Raw genomic sequence first — 19935 nt, 5'->3', positions numbered from 1 at the left:
TATAAAATATGCTTTTTTTTTTTTGAGACAAGGTCTTGTTCTGTCGCCCAGGCTGGAGTGCAGTGGTGCGATCATAGCTCACTGCAGCCTTGACCTCCCAGGCTCAGGTGATCCTCCTGCCTCAGCCTCTTGGGTAGCTAAGACAAAGCCCGGCTAGTAGAGACAGGGTTTCACCATGTTGGCCAGGCTGGTCTTGATCTCCTGACCTCATGATCCGCCTGCCTCGGCCTCCCAAAGTGCTGGGATTACAGGTGTGAGCCACTGTGCCCAGCCTCAATTCATTGTTTCTAAGAAGCATTTTTTTCCCCACATAATTTAATGTGTCTTAATTTAGATAGAAGTGCTTTTTTATCTTTTTGGTAGTATAAAAAATGATAGTACATCTTACAATTGATGCTATCTTAGTGGGGTTTTTTTTTTTTTTTTGAGATGGAGTCTCGCTCTGTCACTCAGGCTGGAATGCAGTGGTGCGATCTCAGCTCACTGCAAGCTCTGCCTCCCGGGTTCAAGCGATTCTCCTGCCTCAGCCTCCTGAGTAGCTGGGATTACGGGCGTGTGCCACCATGCCTGGCTAATTTTTGTATTTTTAGTAGAGATGGGGTTTCATCATGTTGGTTAGGCTGGTCTTGAACTCTTGATCTCAGGTGATACACTCTCCTTGGCCTCCCAAAGTGCTGGGATTACAGGCGTGAGCCACTGTGCCTGGCCCAATGCTATCTTAGAGTTGATGCAACACAGTATATTATTTGCAGAAAGGATACAGAAAGAAAGGAATAATCAGAGTGGAGACGAGATTAAGCCAGAAAGCTTTCATGCAGAATGAGGGAGAAAAGTGAGAAGGGCATCCCGTGGGTGTTGGGAGGACAGGCACAAACTGAGGAAGCTCCTGACCTGGCAGTGTGGTGCTCAAGAGCCCAGGGATCTGTGCTTGCCTCAGGCCGTCTGTGGTCTTGGGAGCAGAAATGGGGGAAGTCTGATTCAGACATTTTTTCTGAGCCTGTGAAACATGACCAAGATGAAAACATTAATTTCATTTCTAAAGCTTTAACAGATTATTTTAAATACCAACCAAGCCTCTTCATGCCTCCCTGGTACCTTCAGGTTAGATTATAAACAAAACAAAAATTTAATAATTGCATTTTCTTATCACTTCAGGGGAACTGCAAAGTACATCCTTTAACAATCTGCAGGCACACTGAATTTTCCTGATGCCATTCAGTGGGGATGCTCAGTTGATACCAGGCTATTTTCTTGCTCCCGGGGTTGCTGTGTTTGTGGTGCTCAGATGAAAAGGCTGCAGCTGGGAATTTCTACCCCCAGTAACCTTATATCCTGCCTGCTAGGATTATGATCCTGACTATCAGCTCCTATGTGGGGTCTGCACAGACTCCAAGCACGTGGTCAGGGACCAAGGGCCAACCCCAAATTTTTTTGTCACCACTCATTGTTTTGCTGTGTAGATGATATAAAGTATATTTCATCACTACCATCTGGTATATCTCTAGTTTGTGTTGTGTCAACACACATGCACTTCTCAGGTGGCATGCAATTGAGAAATGAAAATCAATTTAATATTAGCCTGAGCAAAATATAATTAGAAAAATTAATCCAATGTTTAAATTGTTGTGTGCTTCTTTTCTATAAATGGGGAAGATGAAATGGATAATGTTTAAGAACTAAGTTCCTTTTTAGCTCTTAAAAAAAACACTGTTATCTCTATAACGTATTTTATTATTATTATTTTTTTGCCATAGGGTCTCATTATGTTACCACGGCTGGTCTCAAACTCCTGGGCTCAGGTGATCCTTCCGCCCCAGCCTCCCAAGTAGCTGGGATTGTAGGCATGCACCACCATGCCCAGCCTCTATAATACATTTTAAGTAAAAAGATAAAAGGCTTTTATTTATTTATTTTTTTGAGACGGAGTCTCTCTCTGTCGCCCAGGCGGGAGTGCAGTGGCACAATCTCGACTCACTGCAACCTCCGTCTCCCAAGTTCAGTGGATTCTCCTGCCTCAGCCTCCTGAGTAGCTGGGATTACAGGTGCATGCCATCACGTCCGGCTAATTTTTCTATTTTTAGTAGAGACAGGGTTTCACCATATTGGTTGGTCTGGTCTCCTGACCTCAAGTGGTCCATCCACCCTGGCTTCCCAAAGTGCTGGGATTACAGGTGTGAGCCACCACACCCAGCCAATAAAGGGCTTTTAAATTACCCTCAGTTTTTTTTCTTTTTGAGACGGAATCTCACTCTGTCACCAGGCTGGAGTGCAGTGGTGCGATCTTGGCTCACTGCAACCTCCGCCTCCCGAGTTCAAGTGATTCTCCTGCCTCAGCCACCCAAGAGTGTGCCACCACGCCTGGCTATCTTTTGTATTTTTAGTAGAAATGGGGTTTCACCATGTTGGTCAGGATGGTCTCGAACTCCTGACCTTGTTATCCGCCTGCCTTGGCCTCCCAAAATGCTGGGATTACAGACGTGAGCCACCGTGCCCTACCTACCCTCAGTTTTTAATCCTCTGTGCCATTACTACTTCATAGTGCAGTAACTTTTCAGAGTTTTTTTCTTCAGTTTTTTTTTTTTGAAAGATGAAGTCGTGCTCCGTTGCCCAGGCTGGACTGCAGTGGCGTGATCTCAGCTCACTGCAACCTCCACCACCCAGGTTCAAGTGATTCTCCTGCCTCAGCCTCTCGAGTAGCTGGGATTACAGGCACCCATCACCACGACTGGCTAATTTTTGTATTTTTAGTAGATATGGGGTTTCACTGTGTTGGCCAAGCTGGTCTCCAACTCCTGACCTCAGGTGATCTGCCCACCTCAGTCTCCCAAAGTGTTGGGATTACAGGTGTGAGCCACTGCACCCAGCCTCTTCAGTGTTATATTGTTTATACTATCAGTGGATTTAGAGTTTAGTCTAACCATCTGCACAGTGGACTTAACTGTGACCTTGGCCTCAGCAAAATGTTCCCACCAACCATTCGCATGTAAGTGCTCACACAGACCTTGGCAATGCCTGACCATTGACAAACTAAGCTTATTTATTTATTTATTTTTTGAGACAGGGTCTCACTCTGTCACCCAAGCTGGAGCGCACTGGTGTGATCTTGGCTCACTGCAACGTCTGCCTCCCAGGTTCAAGTGATTCTCTTGATTCAGCCTCCTGAGTAGGTCTGACCATGCCTGGCTAATTTTTGTATTTTTTGGTAGGGACGAGATTTAACCATGTTGCCCAGGCTGGTCTTGAACTCCTGACCTCAAGTGATCCACCTGCCTTGGCCTCCCAAAGTGCTGGGATTATAGGTATGAGCCACTGCATCCAACCAAACTAAACTTATGTTAACATTTCTGTTCTAGGCCCGGCGCAGTGGCTCACGCCTGTAATCCCAGCATTTTGGGAGGCCGAGGTGGGCGGATCACAAGGTCAGGAGATCAAGACCATCCTGGCTAACTCGGTGAAACCCCGTCTCTACTAAAAATACAAAAAATTAGCTGGGCGTGGTGGTGGGCACCTATAGTCCCAGCTACTTGAGAGGCTGAGGCAGGAGAATGGCGTGAACCTGGGAGGCGGAGCTTGCAATGAGCCGAGATGGTGCCACTGCATTCCAGCCTGGGCGACACAGTGAGACTGCCTCAAAAAAAAAAAAAAATCCGTTCTAAACAATTAATTATTTGGTTCTCTTTTGTAATATAAAAATGAAAAGGAGGCCAGATGTGGTGACTCATGCTTGTAATCCTGACACTTTGGGAGGCTGAGGTGGGAGGATCACTTGAGCCCAGGAAATTGAGATCAGTCTGGACAACACAGGGAGACCTCATCTCAACAAAATTAAAAAATTAGCTGGATGTGGTGGCACATGCCTGTGGTCTCAGCTTCTTGGCGGGGCTGATGTGGGAGGACTGCTCGGACCCAGGAGGTTGAGGCTGAAGTGCAGTGATGAAGCCACTGTACTCCAGCCCAGGCGACAGAAGGTTATTAAAGAGGTGGACATGGTCACCTTTTTCATTCTTCCACTAGCAGGGAAGGGCGAACCTAAACTATTCCAGGTAGACAGGCAATGAATTATTAGGAAGAAACCCATGAGGGGAAGGGTCAACGTGAAAATCTTCCAGTTTTACAGCATGTCCCCTAAAAGGTGACCCCATGATGTCCTACTGTAGTATGGGAAGTTCCCCATATGGTGGACACCTGGACAGGTGTCCTGTCCAGGCTTGAGCCACCAAGCCCGGCCGTGAGTACCTGCTTTATAATTAATTGTTTTGTCATTGTTGTTTGTTTTGAGACAGAGTCTCACTCTGTGGCAATCCCGGGTCACTGCAACCTCTGCATCCTGGGCTTAAGGGATCCTCCCACCTCAGCCCGAGTAGCCGGGACTACAGATGTGTGCCATCAAGCCTGGCTAGTTTTTGTATTTTTTGTAGAGATGGGGTTTTACCATGTTGCCCAGGCTGATCTCAAACTCCTGAGCTCAAGCGATCCACCTGCCTCGGCCTCCTAAAGTGCTGGGGTTATAGGCGTGAGCCACTGCTCCCGGCCATAATTAATTGTCAATGATACATTTATGTTTTATACATTTCCTGAATGTGTTCTATTTTACAATATAAAAGACTGAAAGAAAACAAAAATAATAATCTAATGTCAAAGCATGAAAATTTACAATCGCTTGAGGATTTTATTTTTTTTGGAGATAGGGTCTTGCTCTGTCACTGAGGCTGGAGTGCAGTGGTGCAATCACAGCTCACTGTAGCCTTGACCTCCCAGGCTTAAGCCATCATCCCACCTCAGCCTCCAGGAGTAGCTGGGACTACAGGTATGCACCATCATGCCTGGCTATTTTTTTTTTTTTGAGATGGAGTCTCACTCTGTCGCCCAGGCTGGAGTGCAGTGGCGTGATCTTGGCTCACTGCAACCTCTGCCTCCCGGGTTCAAGCAATTTTCTTTTTCTGTTTTCTTTTTCTTTTTTTGAGACAGAGTCTCGCTCTGTTGCTCAGGCTGGAGTGCAGTGGCGCAATCTTGGCTCACTGCAAGCTCCGCCTCCTGGGTTCACGCCGTTCTCCTGCCTCAGCCTCCCAAGTAGCTAGAATTACAGGCATATGCCACCACACCTGGCTAATTTTTTGTATTTTTAGTAGACATGGGGTTTCACTGTGTGAGCCAGGATGGTCTCGACCTCCTGACCTCATGATCTGCCCGCCTCAGCCTTCCAAAGTGCTGGGATTACAGGCATGAGCCACCGCGCCCGGAGAAGGTTCAAGCAATTTTCTGCCTCAGCCTCCCGAGTAGCTGGGATTACAGGTGCCGGCCACTATACCCGGCTAATTTTTGTATAGACAGGGTTTCACCATGTTGGCCAGGATGGTCTCGAACTCCTAACCTCATGATCCACCCGCCTCGGCCTCCCAAAGTGCTGGGATTACAGGTGTGAGTCACCGTGCCCGGCCAATGCCTGGCTAATTTTTAAATTTTTTTGTAGAGATGAGGTCTTCCTATGTTGCCCAGGCTGGTCTTGAACTCCTGGGCTCAAGAGATCCTCCTACCTCGGCCTCCCAAAGTGCTGGGATTATAGGCGTGAGCCACTATGCCTGGCCAAAAATCAATTCTTTTAATGTATCACATCAATATCGATAAGCTAAAGAAGAAAAATCTCATGATTATATCAACAGATGCAGAAAAAGTATTTGACAAAAAGCAACACCCATTCATGAAAAAAACTCTCAGCAAACTAGGAATAGAGGGGAACTTTCTCAATTTGATAAACATCTACAAAAAACCTATAGCTAATTCATGCTTTTTAAAAAGATTTTGAGAGGTTTATTCATTGTTGTTTTTGTTTTCCCTGAGACAGGTTATCTGTTGCCCTGGCTGTAGTGTAGTGGCATGACCTTAGCTCACTGCAACCTCTGCCTCCCAGGCTCAAGTGATTCTCCCACCTCAGCCTCCTGAGTAGCTGGGACTATAGGCATGTGCCACTGTACCTGGCTAATGTTTCTATTTTCAGCAGGGATGGATTTACACCATGTTGGCCAGTCTGGTCTGAAGTGATCCGCTCACCTCAGCCCCTCTAAGTGCGGAGATTAAAGGCATAAACTACCAAGCCTAACTCATATTTAATGGCAAAAAAACTTAAAGTTTTTGCTAAGATCAATAATAAGGCAAGGATGACCCTCTTATCACTGCTTTTCAACATATTATTGAAAGATGTAGCTAATGCAATCAGACAGAAAAGAAAATATACAACATGGTATTACTTGCCAGAGGGCAGGTAAGAGCTAAGTCCAGGGAAGAAGCACCCACCACACACCCTCTAAAAGTGCCAAGCCTACCAGTAAAGCAGGTTGTCTACCCAGAGGGGTGCCTTTTTATACTTTGGCCCTGAGGGGCACTTTTTCCTAATTTGTACAAAGGCTCCAGATTGAGCAGCAGAGGCCCTGGAAGACTACTTCCTTGTGCCGCCCAGACTACCCCTCCAGTCATGGTTTACTCAACCACAAGTGGCCTAATCAGACTCTCCGGAGAATTTGGAGCGGGGGTAAGGGATGGATATCAAGAGGCAGTGGTTCTCAAATTCAGGTTGCGTCAAGATCACCTGGAGAATTTCTGGGTTCCATCCACAAAGATCAATTCAGAAATCTAATGTGGGGCTTAGGAATCTATAACGTTTTATTTTATTTATTTATTTATTTATTTATTATTTTATTTTTTTTGAGCCGGAGTCTTGCTCTGTCACCGAGGCTGGAGTGCAATGGCACAATCTCGGCTTACTACTACCTCTGCCTCCCGGGTTCAAGCGATTCTCCTGCCTCAGCCTCCTGAGTAGTTGGGATTACAGCCACCACGCCCAGCTAATTTTTGTATTTTTAGTAGAGATGGGGTTTCCCCATGTTGGTCAGGCTGGTCTCGACCTCCTGACCTCGTGATCCGCCTCTGAAAGTACTGGGATTACAGGTGTGAGCCACGACGCCTGGCCTAGGAATCTGTAACTTTTTTTTTTTTTTTTTTTTTGACATGGAGTCTCACTCTATTGCCCAGGCTTGAGTGTAGTGGCGCGATCTCGGCTCACTGCAAGCTCCGCCTCCTGGGTTCCCGCCATTCTCCTGCCTCGGCCTCCCGAGTAGCTGGGACTACAGGCATCCGCCACCATGCCCGGCTAATTTTTTTTTGTTTTTGTATTTTTAGTAGACGGGGTTTCACCGTGTTAGCCAGGATGGTCTCTATCTCCTGACCTCGTGATCCGCCCACCTCGGCCTCCCAACGTGCTGGGATTATAGGCGTGAGCCACCGTGCCCGGCCAGGAATCTATAACTTTTTAAAGCTTTCCAGTTGATTCTGATGTATTGTTAAGTATTGGAAACCGGTGCACTTGCCAGTGGCTGTTAAATGCTTGGTTTGGAATAATGTAAAGATAGCCTGGGGCAATCATTTTAGTCCAGGAGAACAAGGAGAGAGAACAATGAAGGAGAGATAAGAGGCCATGCTATCTTGAAGAGGCCCAGAGAGCAGCAGAGAACCTGAATTCTTGCCCTCATAAGGTGCTACACTATACTTCCTGGACTTGGGCTCATTCACAAAACACATTCTCCCAAACATGTTACGGGGAGTTTCTGATAGCTGCAATCCAAAGTCCCTTGATGAGCCATTTGAGTAACCACTGTGTACACAGCACTGCGGTAATCACAGAGAAGGCAGGCTGGGCACTGTGGCTCACGCTTGTAATCCCTCGGGAGGCTGAGACAGGAGAATCACTTGAACCCGGGAGTCGGAGGTTACAGTGAGCCGAGATCGCACCATTGCACTCCAGCCTGGGTGATGACTGAAACTCTGTCTCAAAAATAAATAAATAAACCCAAAAAACAAAAAACAGAGAAGGCAGCCGAAGGATACCCAACAGTCTTTATCCTCAAATTTACCATCCAAGAAACACACAGGCTCACAGAAACATGATAGATCAGTGTGTCCAGCCTCAACTGGAATCTAACCCCACAGCTGTCCAGTAATCCTTTTTTTCCCTTTAATCAGCTCTTTTGAATGCTATTTCATTATAAGCAAACCTATAAGCTAGATAACTTCCTACCGCGAAAGCTACAATCTTACCCTTTTCCCACCTTCTCTTGTTACAATAGAAGAGGTGTCCCTCCTCTGTCTACAAAGAATCCTAGCAATGCTCTAGAATGAATGTCTTTCTCCTCATCAGCTGTGAAAAAAGCTCATTTTTCACTACAAAAATAATTCCCTTAATCCCACACATCCTCATAGCTATTGCTCTTCAGTTACCTTCATTTATCTGACAGCTGTCTATGCTCATGAGCACACCTCCTGCTCTCTCCTCAGTCTGTTGCCATCTGGCTTCTGCACCTACCCTTCCACAGAAACAAGTCATTCCAACCAACAGCCTCCCAGTTGTTAAATCTATCAGAACGCCCACTTCTTACCTTCCTTCTCTGTGTGCATCACTCTGTGCATCTTCTTCCCTGCCTGCAACATCCTCTTTCCTTTTTTTTTTTTTTGAGATGGAGTCTTGCTCTGTAGCCCAGGCTGGAGTGCAGTGGTGCGATCTGGCTCACTGCAAGCTCCACCTCCCAGGTTCACACCATTCTCCTGCCTCGGCCTCCCGAGTAGCTGGGACTACAGGTGCCCGCCACCATGCCTGGCTAATTTTTTGTATTTTTAGTAGAGATGGGGTTTCACCCGGTTAGCCAGGATGGTCTTGATCTCCTGACCTCGTGATCCGCCCGCCTCGGCCTCCCAAAGTGCTGGGATTACAGGCATGAGCCACCGTGCCCGGCCCATCCTCTTTCCTTAGCCTAAATGTTGAGGTGCTGTGGGGTTCTCCTCTGGCTGTTTTCTTCTCTAACTATATGCTCTCCTTGGTCCATTTCCTCCACTCCCATTGCTTCAGTTGAAATTTATATGCTGGCCGGGCGCGGTGGCTCATGCCTGTAATCCCAGCACTTTAGGAGGCCTAGGCGGGCGGATCACAAGGTCAGGAGTTCGAGACCAGCCTGACCAACATGATGAAACCCTGTCTCTACTAAAAAAAAAAAAAAAATTAGCCGGGCGTGGTGACGCACACCTGTAATCCCAGCTACTCAGGAGGCTGAGGCAGGAGAATCGCTTGAACCAGGGAGAAGGAAGTTGCAGTGAGCTGAGATTGTGCTACTGCACTCCAGCCTGGGTGACAGAGTGAGACCCTGTCTCAAAAAAAAAAAAAAGAAAGAAATTTATATGCTGATCAATCCCATTTCAGCTCATATTTCAGTGTTCAGCTTCAGCATATATAGCCGTGTATCATATAACATGGCTGTCTTACAGGTACCTCACACTTGACAAACATACCCTAAACTCAGTAACTTCCCTTCAAATCCAAATCTCTCCCCATTTTTCTAACTCAGTGAACCTGTGTGTCGCTGTCACAAACCTGTAAGTCATCCTTATTCTTCCACTATGCCCAATCAATCACAAGTTCTATCTAACCTAGTTGTCTCAAATCCATTCATGTCTCGTCATCTTTCCTACACTGCTAGCGTAGGTCTACTTCATGCTTAGATTACAACACTGGCTCTCATCATGGCATCCAAGACCTGCATGGTTTGTGCTCGCCTTTCCCACCTAACACCCTACTCGCCTCACCTGAACGTGTTTTCCTTTCCCCACAGCACCATGGTCTCTTTTCTCTCCAGGCTCTGCACTTGCTGTTTCTGTTTCATGGAACATGCTTCACCCAGACCCTCTCTGCCTGGATAACTCTCAGAGAACTCCACCTCAAGGAAACCTTCCTGACCATCCCAACTAGGTTAGAGGCTCCTTTTCGGAGCCCGCACTCTGGACTACTCCTAGCAGCACACTTAAAATACTGTGTTGCCTGGGCGCAGTGGCTCACGTCTGTAATCCCAGCACTTCGGGAGGCTGAGGCGGGCAGATCACGAGGTTAGAAGTTCGAGACCAGCCTGGCTAACACGGTAAAACCCCGTCTCTACTAAAAAAAATACAAAAAATTAGCCGGGTGTGGTGGTGGGCTCCTGTAGTCCCAGCTACTTGGGAGGCTGAGGCAGGAGAATGGCATGAACCTGGGAGGCGGAGCTTGCAGTGAGCCAAGATTGCGCCACTGCACTCCAGCCTGGGTGACAGAGCTAGACTCCATCTAAAAAAAAAAAATACTGTGTTATGACTGTTGACTTATCTCTCTGGGATACATTGTTATATGTCTGGGGCTGGCATGTGGTAGATACTCAAATACTGTTTGATGAATCAATGTAGAAAACATTTAACAAAGTAAGTGGTTATGTACCTAGTGGGGTGTACAAATAAAAAATATAATAGGCAGGAAGAGATCAGTGAAGGGACTGAAAAACCTTCATTTTTTCTAGGGGCTTTGGGTGGGGCCCTGAAGGAGGGGAAGAATTTAAACAGGGAAGGAAAGGACATTCAATGTATACCCATCAATAAAGGCCTGAACACACAATGAGTCTGGCCTATTCGTGGGAAAAACAGGGGACCAGCCTGGTGGAAGTGGAGGGTTTCTGACTAGAGAACCTTGACTGCTAGGTCAGAGATTTGTGCTTTCTCCCGTGGGAATGAGAAGCTCCCTGATGATTTTGTTCAAATATTTTGGGAGAATTAATGTGCAAATCTGCCTTCTTTAGGAAGAGGACGAAGGCAGATTAATCACCTAGATAATTGTTGCAGCTGTCTAATTAGGAGGCATTAGGGTTGCAATGGGCTTTGGAAATCAGGTAGCACAGTGCTTCTCTATCCTGGCTGCACTTTAAAATCACTTGGGGAGCTTTTGAAAAATGCTGATGCCTAAAGCCCTTTCTCCAGACTATTTAAGTCAGAATTTATGTGAGTGAGGCTCAGGCATCCACAGTTTTAAAAAGCTCCCCAGGTAATTTTATTGCAGAGCTAGAGTTCCTCATTTTAGAAAAGACAAAACTAGGGCTCAGAGAGTTTTAAGATACAAGCTTAGCTCAGAAAACCACTCGCTGGCAGAGTGGCACCTATGACTGAGCTGGAACTGCTGATTCACCTCCTGTTTTTCTGTTATATTCTAGTCTCTCTTAAAGCCTACCTTAGGGTATGGATGTAGAAAAGGAGAAAAATGGGAAGCAGTGTGGTATAGATAACTAACAGGTAAAGTTAGCCTTTATGAGTAATTTGTCCAAGCTCTGAACCCCCATATTCTCTGCTGTGACGTGGGAACAATAATGCTACATGTAGCTCCAGCGTAATTAGAAATAGTGTGTGGAGCCTCAGCACTGCCCTTGTTGTTAATAATATGATTAGTATTTTCATTGTTATTGGAGAGAATGGATAGGAGACATTTTCAAATCATTTATTGGATTTGGTAATTCATTAAAGGCATAGAAGGAGAAGGAGAAAACAAGAACATTTAGATTTTTAAGTCCAGATGTCTGAAAATACAACGGTTCCACATAAGGTAGGCAGGCTGAGCTACAAGGGGGGTAGGGAAGCAGGGAGGGGCAAAGCAGGACTAGAAACTTGAGCAAAAATTCAGCGCGATTGGCAGGGCAGCGTGGCTCACGCCTGTAATCCCAGCACTTTGGGAGAGTGAGATGGGAGGATCACAAGGTCAGGAGTTCGAGACCAGCCTGGCCAATATGGTGAAACCCCATCTCTACTAAAAAATACAAAAATTAGCCAGGTGTGGTGGTGCACGCCTGTAGTCCCAGCTACTCAGGAGGCTGAGGCATGAGAATCGCTTGAACCCGGGAGGCGGAGATTACAGTGAGCCAAGATCGTGCCACCACACTCCAGCCTGGCGACAAAGCGAGCCTCCATCTCAAAAAAAGAAAAAAAGAAATTCAGAGTGATCATTCAGGCACTCTCACATCCAAAGCATGGTAGGTACTATAGGTGATATGGGCTCAGCTGCTTTCAATTTTTTTTTTTTTTAAAGATGGAGTCTCGCTCTGTCGCCTAGGCTGGAGTGCAGTGGTGCGATCTTGGCCCACTGCAACTTCTGCCTCCTGGGTTCAAGCTATCTTGTGCCTCAGCCACCCGAGTAGGTGGTATTATACAGGCATGCCCCACCATACCTGGCTAATTTTTGTATTTTTAGTAGAGACGAGGTTTCACCATGTTAGCCATGCTAGTCTTGAACTCCTGACCTCAAGTGATCCACCCGCTTCGGCCTCCCAAAGTGCTGGGATTACAGGTATGAGCCACTGCGCCCTGCCTGCTCTCAATAAAATTTGAATCTACAAAATCCTTTAGTGATCCAAAGAGATTTGGGGCCAGGTGCAGTCTCTACTAAAAATATAAAAATTAGCCAGGCATGGTGGCAGGCGCCTGTAATCCCAGCTACTAGGGGGTGCTGAGGCAGGAGAATCGCTTGAACTGGGAGGTGGAGGTTGGAGTGAACTGAGATTGCATCACTGCATTCCAGCCTGGGCGACAAAGCAAGACTCCATCTCAAAAAACAAAAACAGGCAGGGTGCGGTGGCTCATGTAATCCCAGCACTTTGGGAGGCCGAGGCGGGCAGATCATGAGGTCATGAGATCGAGACCATCCTGGCTAACACGGTGAAACCCTGTCTCTACTAAAAATACAAAAAATTAGCCGGGTGTGGTGGCACATGCCTGCACTCCCAGCTACTTGGGAGGCTGAGGCAGAAGAATCGCTTGAACCTGGGAGGCAGAGGTTGCAGTGGGCCAAGATTGCACCACTGCACTCCAGCCTGGGTGATAGAGTGAGACTCTGTCTCAAAAACAAACAAACAAACAAACAAAACAAAAATAAAGAGATTTGTCTGAGTGTTATGGCTCCTGCCTGTAATCCTATTTGGAAGGCTGAGGTGGGAGAATCACTTGAGCCCAGGAGTTCAGCTTGGACAACATAGCGAGACCCCACCTCTAATAAATAAATAATAGAGAGATAGGCCGGGTGCGGTGGCTCACACCTGTAATCCCAGCACTTTGGGAAGCTGAGGCAGGCGAATCACAAGGTCAGGAGTTCGAGATCAGCCTGGCCAACATGGTGAAACCCTGTCTCTACTAAAAATACAAAAAATTAGCTGGGTGTGGTGGTGGGTGCCTGTAATTCCAGCTACATGGGAGGCTGAGGCAGGACAATCGCTTGAACCCGGGAGGCAGAGGGTTGCAGTGAGCCAAGATTGCGCCACTGCACTCCAGCCTGGGAGACAGTGCGAGACTCTGTCTCAAAAAAAAAATAAAATAAAATAAAATAAAAATAATAGAGAGATTTGGACCTATACTAATTTGTTTACTTTTGTTTGATAGATTATTTTAAATTGTCTCCTTAGCAACTGACTTTTGAATTTTAATCCATTTACAAGAAAGTGTAAATCCTGTAAATTACTTTCTGCACAAAGAGACTTAGTTCATAGTCTCCTTTGAGAATGGCTGATTCCAGGTTTGAGGCAAGGTAATCTAAGGCAGTCCTACAATGTCTTGTGACACAAAGCAAGGAAATGTTCAGAGAAGGTGAAGACATGTCAAAAGTATAGAAGCCAGCTCAAACAGGCTTCCATTGATCAGATTTGGGACAATTTAAGCATCAAAAAGAATGAGGAACGCAATAAATTACAATATATTAAATACAGAAATAATACATTAAATACAGAAAGAATATATGATCTCTTAGAGATATGTGCGAAAATATGACAGATGAACTGATATGATGGGTGAGCTTCAAAATCATACCAGGCAGGGGCAAAGGGGATGGGGGTGTGGATGAAACAAGAGCAGCCATGAGTGGTAAAATACTCAAGCTGAGGGAGTATGGGGGCTCATGACAGTGCTTTGTCTACTTTGTGTTTAAAATTCCTCATAATAAAAAGTTCTAAAAAACAAACATAAAAAATCCTGGGCCAGGCCTGGTAGGTCACATCTGTAATCCCAGCACTTTGGGAGGCTGAGGTGGGAAGATCGCTTAACCCCAGGAGTTAGAGCCAGCCTGAGTAACATAGCAAGACCCCAGCTCTATTTTTTTAAATAATAATAATAATTTAAAAAATCCTAACAACAACAATAATGATCCCTAAGAGTTCACAGTGCTACTCAAAAAAAAAAAAATGGGAAGGAGAGGAAGAAAAAGCTCTTTTTTTTTTTGAGACAGAGTCTCACTCTGTTGCCCAGGCTGGAGTGCTGGAGTGTAGTGGCACAATCTCGGCTCACCGTAACCTCTGCCTCCCAAATTCAAGTGATTCTGACTATGGGCACACGACACCACACCTGGCTAATTTTTGTATTTTTAGTAGAGACAGGGTTTCGCCATGTTGACCAGGCTGGTCTTGAACTCCTGACCTCAGGTAACCCGTTATTTATTTTTTTGAGACAGAGTCTCGCTCTATCACCCAGGCTGGAGTGCAGTGGCACAATCTCAGCTCACTGCAACCTCTGCCTCCCAGGTTCAAGGGATTTTCCTGCCTCAACATCCCAAGTAGCTGGGATTACAGGCATGCGCCACCACGCCCGGCTAATTTTTGTATTTTTAGTAGAGATGGGGTTTTGCCATGTTGGCCTGGCTGGTCTCAAACCCCTGACCTCAAGTGATCTGCCCGCCTCTGCCTCCCAAAGTTCAGGGATTACAGGTGTGAGCCACTGTGCCTGGCCAAAAAAGCTCTTCTTTCTGGAAAAATCCCAGGCAATAAATATAGATAGGATACTACCATTATAAAATCATTATTTTGTGACTATCAATATAATATTCAGGTGAGGGGCATCAAAGGGTGAGAGGCTGAGAAACAGAATAGTCACATGGTCTATCCTGGAGATCATTTCTTCTTTATGAAGGGAACAAGACACCTTTGAGACCCTTGCGGAGAAATCTGGGAGAGGCCACTTAACCAAGTGCCCACACTCAGCATCACCACGAATGGGACAAACCAACATGTGTCTTGCCCAAACCGTTTAGCCTGATGAAGTCGAGTCATGAGGAAACATAATTCCAGTCAGACAAGTCCAGGCAGACAAGGCCACTTGAGAAGACAACTGATCAGGGCTGTTACAGACTAAAGAGATGTGACAACTAAATGAAATCAGTGCTCTCTGGATTCTAAAGTGAAAAACTGTTTTTGTAAAAGGCGTTATTGGGCCAAATGGAAGAAATTTGATATAATTGTATTAAAAGGTCCTTGTTCCTAGGAGACACCTGCTGAAGTATTTAGGGATAAAAAGTTGTGACGTTTGCAGAGTACTTTCAAATGGTTAAGAGAAAAAAGTATATAAATAATGTATAAATGTGTGTGTGTACATACACATAGAGAGAGACTACAGACATTTAGCACCAGTAAAGCACATACTGCAAAACAGAAACGACTGGTGATACCACGTGACTGTATTCACTGTACTCTTCCAATTTGTCCATGGGTTTGAAAGTTTTCCCAATACAAAAGTGAGGAAGGAACTTAAGCTCACACCATAAAAGCTGGTTTCACTGGTTGCCTGATGGCAACTGGGTGGCTGGGCAACGAGACAAGGAGGGAAACTCTTCATTGTAGTATACATATTTCTGTACCATTTGATTTTTCTTTTTTTTTTTTTTTTTGAGATGGAGTCTTGCTCTGTCACCCAGGCTGGATTGCAGTGGCACAATCTCAGCTCACTGCAACCTCCGCCTCCCAGGTTCAAGCAATACTCCTGTCTCAGCCTCCCGAGTAGTTGGGACTACAGGCGCCTGCCACCACATCCGGCTAATTTTTGGATATTTAGTAGAGACAGGGTTTCACCTTATTGCTCAGGCTGGTCTTGAACTTCTGACCTCAGGTGATCCACCTGCCTCGGCCTCCCAAAATGCTGGGATTACAGGCGTGAGTCACCATGCCCGGCCCCATTTGATTTTTTGAACCAAGTTAATGTATTATCTATATTAAAAACAATATTATATTTATATTTAAAAACATAGTCATCGCTAACATTAACCATTTATAGTATCAAAACCTGCTGAATTACATTTCCACAAATATACAAACGTCAAAAGCCTTCAGTAATTATATTTCTGTTTGTTATGACATTCTATAAAGTAATTTATATAGAAATATTACACAGAAAAACTGAGTGCGGTGGCTTACACCTGTAACCCCCGCACTTTGGGAGGCCGGGGCAGGCAGATCACCTGAGGTCAGGAGTTCGAGACTAGCCTGGCCAAAATGGCAAAACTCTGTCTCTACTAAAAATACAAAAAAATTAGCCAGGCGTGGTGGCACACGCCTGTAGTCCCAGCTACTTGGGAGGCTGAGGCAGGTGAATCGCTTGAACCAGGGAGGTGGAGCTTGCAGTGAGCCAAGATAGTGCCATTGCCCTCTAGCCTGGGTGACAGAGTTAGACTCCATCTCAAAAAAAAAAAAAAAAAAAAGAAATATTACATAGAAACTACACAGAGGACCAGGCACAGTGTCTCACACCTGTAATCCCGGCAGTCTGGGAGGCCGAGGTGGGTGGATCACTAGGTCAGGAGTTTGAGACCAGCCTGACCAACATGGTAAAATCCCGTCTCTGCTAAGAACACAAAAATTAGCTGGGTGTGGTGGCATGCGCCTGTAATCTCAGCTACTCAGGAGCCTGAGGCAAGAGAATTGCTTGAACCTGGGAGGTGGAGGTTGCAGTGAGCTGAGATTGCGCCACTGCACTCCAGCCTGGGCAACAGAGCAAGACTCCAACTCAAAAAAAAAAAAAAAAAAGAAACTACACAGAAAGGAAATAATTTCTGTGTTTCTGGGTGTCCCGGGAATTTAAATGGTAGCTGACCTAAATACTACTATTTCAACTAATTGTGTACCCAAGGGTAGGTTCCTTAATTTTAATAAACCTGGGGTTTCACTTGTTCCTGAAAACTTACAGCGGAAACACACTTGAACACTTGAAATAATGCAACTGACCTAGTTCCCAAAGCTTTTTGGCATAAAAAGTCAGCTGCTTTGAAGCTGCTAGTGTAGGCTTCTTTTTACCTTTGAATAACTGAAACTTTTAGGAGTGAGAGAGAAAGAGGTATTTTTCTCCCCCCTCCCTCTGAAGCATTATTTATTATATAGCAAAGAAGAAAAGGAAACGACCATGCTATGGATGATTGCTTAATTAATTATAATAAACGTAAAGCTGATCAATACATACATACATAACATGATCCTCAAGTTCTATCATTAAGTGAAAACGTCTATGGCGTGTTGAAGATAAGTATGTGTATGCACTACGTGTGCTTGTCTATGCAGAAGATAGCTCTGCGGGAATACAACCTACAGTGAGGCTTCTGTAAGGAAACTGGAGGTTGGGGAAAGACTTGCTTTTCACTCTAGACTACTTTGGAACTGTTTTACCTTCTTACTAACTAACTGCATGTTTTTTGTTTCTTTATGTTTCTTTGTTTTCTGAGACAGGGTCTCGCTCTGTCACCCAGGCTGTAGCACAGTGGTGCGATCACCCTCACTGCAGCCTTGACCTTCCCGGCCTCAGGTGGTCCACCTCAGCCTCCCAAGTAGCTGGGACTACAGGTGCACACTACCACACCCACGTAATTTTTGTATTTTTTTTTTTTTTTTTTGAGACGGAGTCTCGCTCTGTCGCCCAGGCTGGAGTGCAGTGGCGCAATCTCGGCTCACTGCAACCTCTACCTCCCAGGTTCAACTGATATTATTTCAAACACACACACACACACGCGCCCCTTTGATATCTTTGAAACCAAAACAAATAAACTGAACATCCTTAATCATAAGCAGTCTTTGTTTCCTTAGGATTCTTAGTGAAATTAGTAAGTCAAAGGTATATGGTTTAAAAAATTGATATATATATATATAAATATATATAAATACATATATTATATATATTATATAATATATATTTTATATATATATATATTTTGAGATGGAGTTTCATTCAGTCTGTTGCCCAGGCAGGAGTGCAGTGGCATGATATTGGCTCACTGCAACCTCCGCCTCCCAGGTCCAAGTGATTCTCCTGCCTCGGCCTCCTAAGTAGCTGGGACTACAGGCGTGTGTCACCACACCCAGCTAATTTTTTTTTTCCCCAGCTAATTTTTGTATTTTTAGTAGAGACAGGGTTTCACCATGTCAGCCAGGCTGGTCTTAAACTCCTGGCCTCAAGCGATCTGCCCACCTTGGCCTCCCAAAGTGCTGGGATTACAGGCATGAACCACAGCTCCTGGCCGATATATATATTCAAAAGATTGATATTGGCTGAGCACAGTGGCGAATGCCTATAATCCCAACACTTTGGGAGGTCGAGGGGGGCAGCTCGCTAGAGCCCAGGAGTTCGAGACCAGCCTGGGCGACATGGTGAAACCCTGCCTATCAAAAAAATACAAAAATTAGTTGGGCATGGTGGCTCGCACCTGTGTTCCCAGCTACTTGGGAGGCTGAGGCGGAAGGATCACTTGAGGCTGGGAGGCGGAGGCTGCAGTGAGCTGAGATTTCGCCACTGCATGCTAGCTGGGGCAACAGAGTGAGACTGTCTCAAAAAAAAAAAAAGATTTTGAAATATGTTGACATATACAAACAGAAGTTTTTGAATCCTTCTGAATGTGGAGGAGGAGAAAGGCAGGGGAAATGCGGGACTGAGGGGTAGAAAGTAGGGTATGGCATGGGTCCTCCCAGATGAGAAGAAGAGGAGCTGGAACTATGGAGCATGCTCAGAATGAGTGGGAACCAAAAGATGGAACCGTTGAAGGATCAGCAGATGACAGTGAAGGACTAAAGCTCATGACTACTTGAGATTCTTTTCAGAAACATAATCCTTATATGGTTTACCAATTGCCCACAGTAATTAATCTGCATAACAGTATAGTAAGAGCAAGCTCAGGTCAGGTACTTGGTCAAATCAGAGTGCCTCGATCTCTCCCTTTATGTGCTTCCCTCTGCTGCAGGCCAGTTACCCACTAGTGAGTCACACTGAGTCCATGAGCCTTTCCTGCTGGCAATCAAGAAGCAGCTACCACATCCTCAACAAGTCCACAGTCACAGTCCTAATAGCCTGCTATACAATGTAAATAAATAATCTAAAATAAGCTTTCATTTTAAATGCCCATAATGAATTTAATTAAGTATAAATACAGGCTCCTATGGAGTATTTGCTATTTGCCAGGGTCTGTGTCTAAGTGCTTTGTATAGATTATCTCATTTCACCTGCCTGGTAACTCCATGGGATGGCAGTATCATTATCCCCATTTCACTGAGGAAGACAATTAAGTCTAGAGTGGTAAGTTAACTTTTTCCATGTCATAAAGCTTAGATTCAAACTCAAGAGTCTAACTCCAGAGCCTCCACTCTACAATGCTACACTGGATAAAAAATTTTAAGATGAAAAAAGGTCGGATGTGGTGGCTTGTAATCCCAGTACTTTGGGAGGCCACGGCCAGGGAATTTCTTGAGCCCAGGAGTTCAAGAGCAGCCTGGGCAACATGGCGAAACCCCAAATCTACAAAAAATACAAAAAACTAGTTAGGTATGCTGGTACGTGCTTGTAGTCCCAGCTACCTGGGAGGCTGAGGTGGCAAGATCATCTGAGCCCAGTAGGTTGAGGCTGCCGTAAGCCATGATTGCACCACTGCCCTCCAGCCTAGGCGACAGAGTGAGACCCCCTACTCCCGCCCTCTGGCAAAAAAGAAAATCAAGAAAAAAGATAACCAGTCATAAGTGTAAAAAAAAATTTTTTTTGAGACAGGGTCTCACTCTATCACCCAGTGCAGTGGTACAATCATGGCTCACTGCAGCCTCAACCTCCTGTGCTCAAGCTATTCTCCTGCCTCAGCCTCCAGAGTAGCTGGGACTACAGGTGTGCACGACCACACTCAGCTAATTTTTAAATTTTTGGTAGAGTCAGGGTCTCACTATGTTGCCCAGGCTGACCTCGAACTCCTGGGTTCAAGTGATCCTCCAGCCTCGGCCTCCCAAAGTGTTGGGATTACAGGCATGAGCCACTATGCCTGGCCTAAAATTTTTAAGAAATTGG

At 45.5% G+C, this 19935-nt stretch overlaps 1 protein-coding gene across 2 annotated transcripts in view; it reads right to left on the bottom strand.

Annotated features, from left to right (window-relative positions):
• The window catches only part of BICRAL (BRD4 interacting chromatin remodeling complex associated protein like), an 80588-nt gene that overhangs the window by 15467 nt on the left and 45186 nt on the right, over positions 1–19935 (bottom strand). For both annotated transcript variants that reach the window (XM_030797040.1, XM_030797041.1), the window contains one exon: positions 892–997. In XM_030797040.1, coding sequence (XP_030652900.1) covers positions 892–997 — 106 coding nt within the window. The remainder of the gene's footprint in view (positions 1–891; positions 998–19935) is intronic.

This window comes from Nomascus leucogenys, chromosome 17 (assembly GCF_006542625.1).
Source record: "Nomascus leucogenys isolate Asia chromosome 17, Asia_NLE_v1, whole genome shotgun sequence".
NCBI lineage: Eukaryota > Metazoa > Chordata > Mammalia > Primates > Hylobatidae > Nomascus > Nomascus leucogenys.
This window is presented reverse-complemented; position numbering and strand designations above follow the sequence as displayed.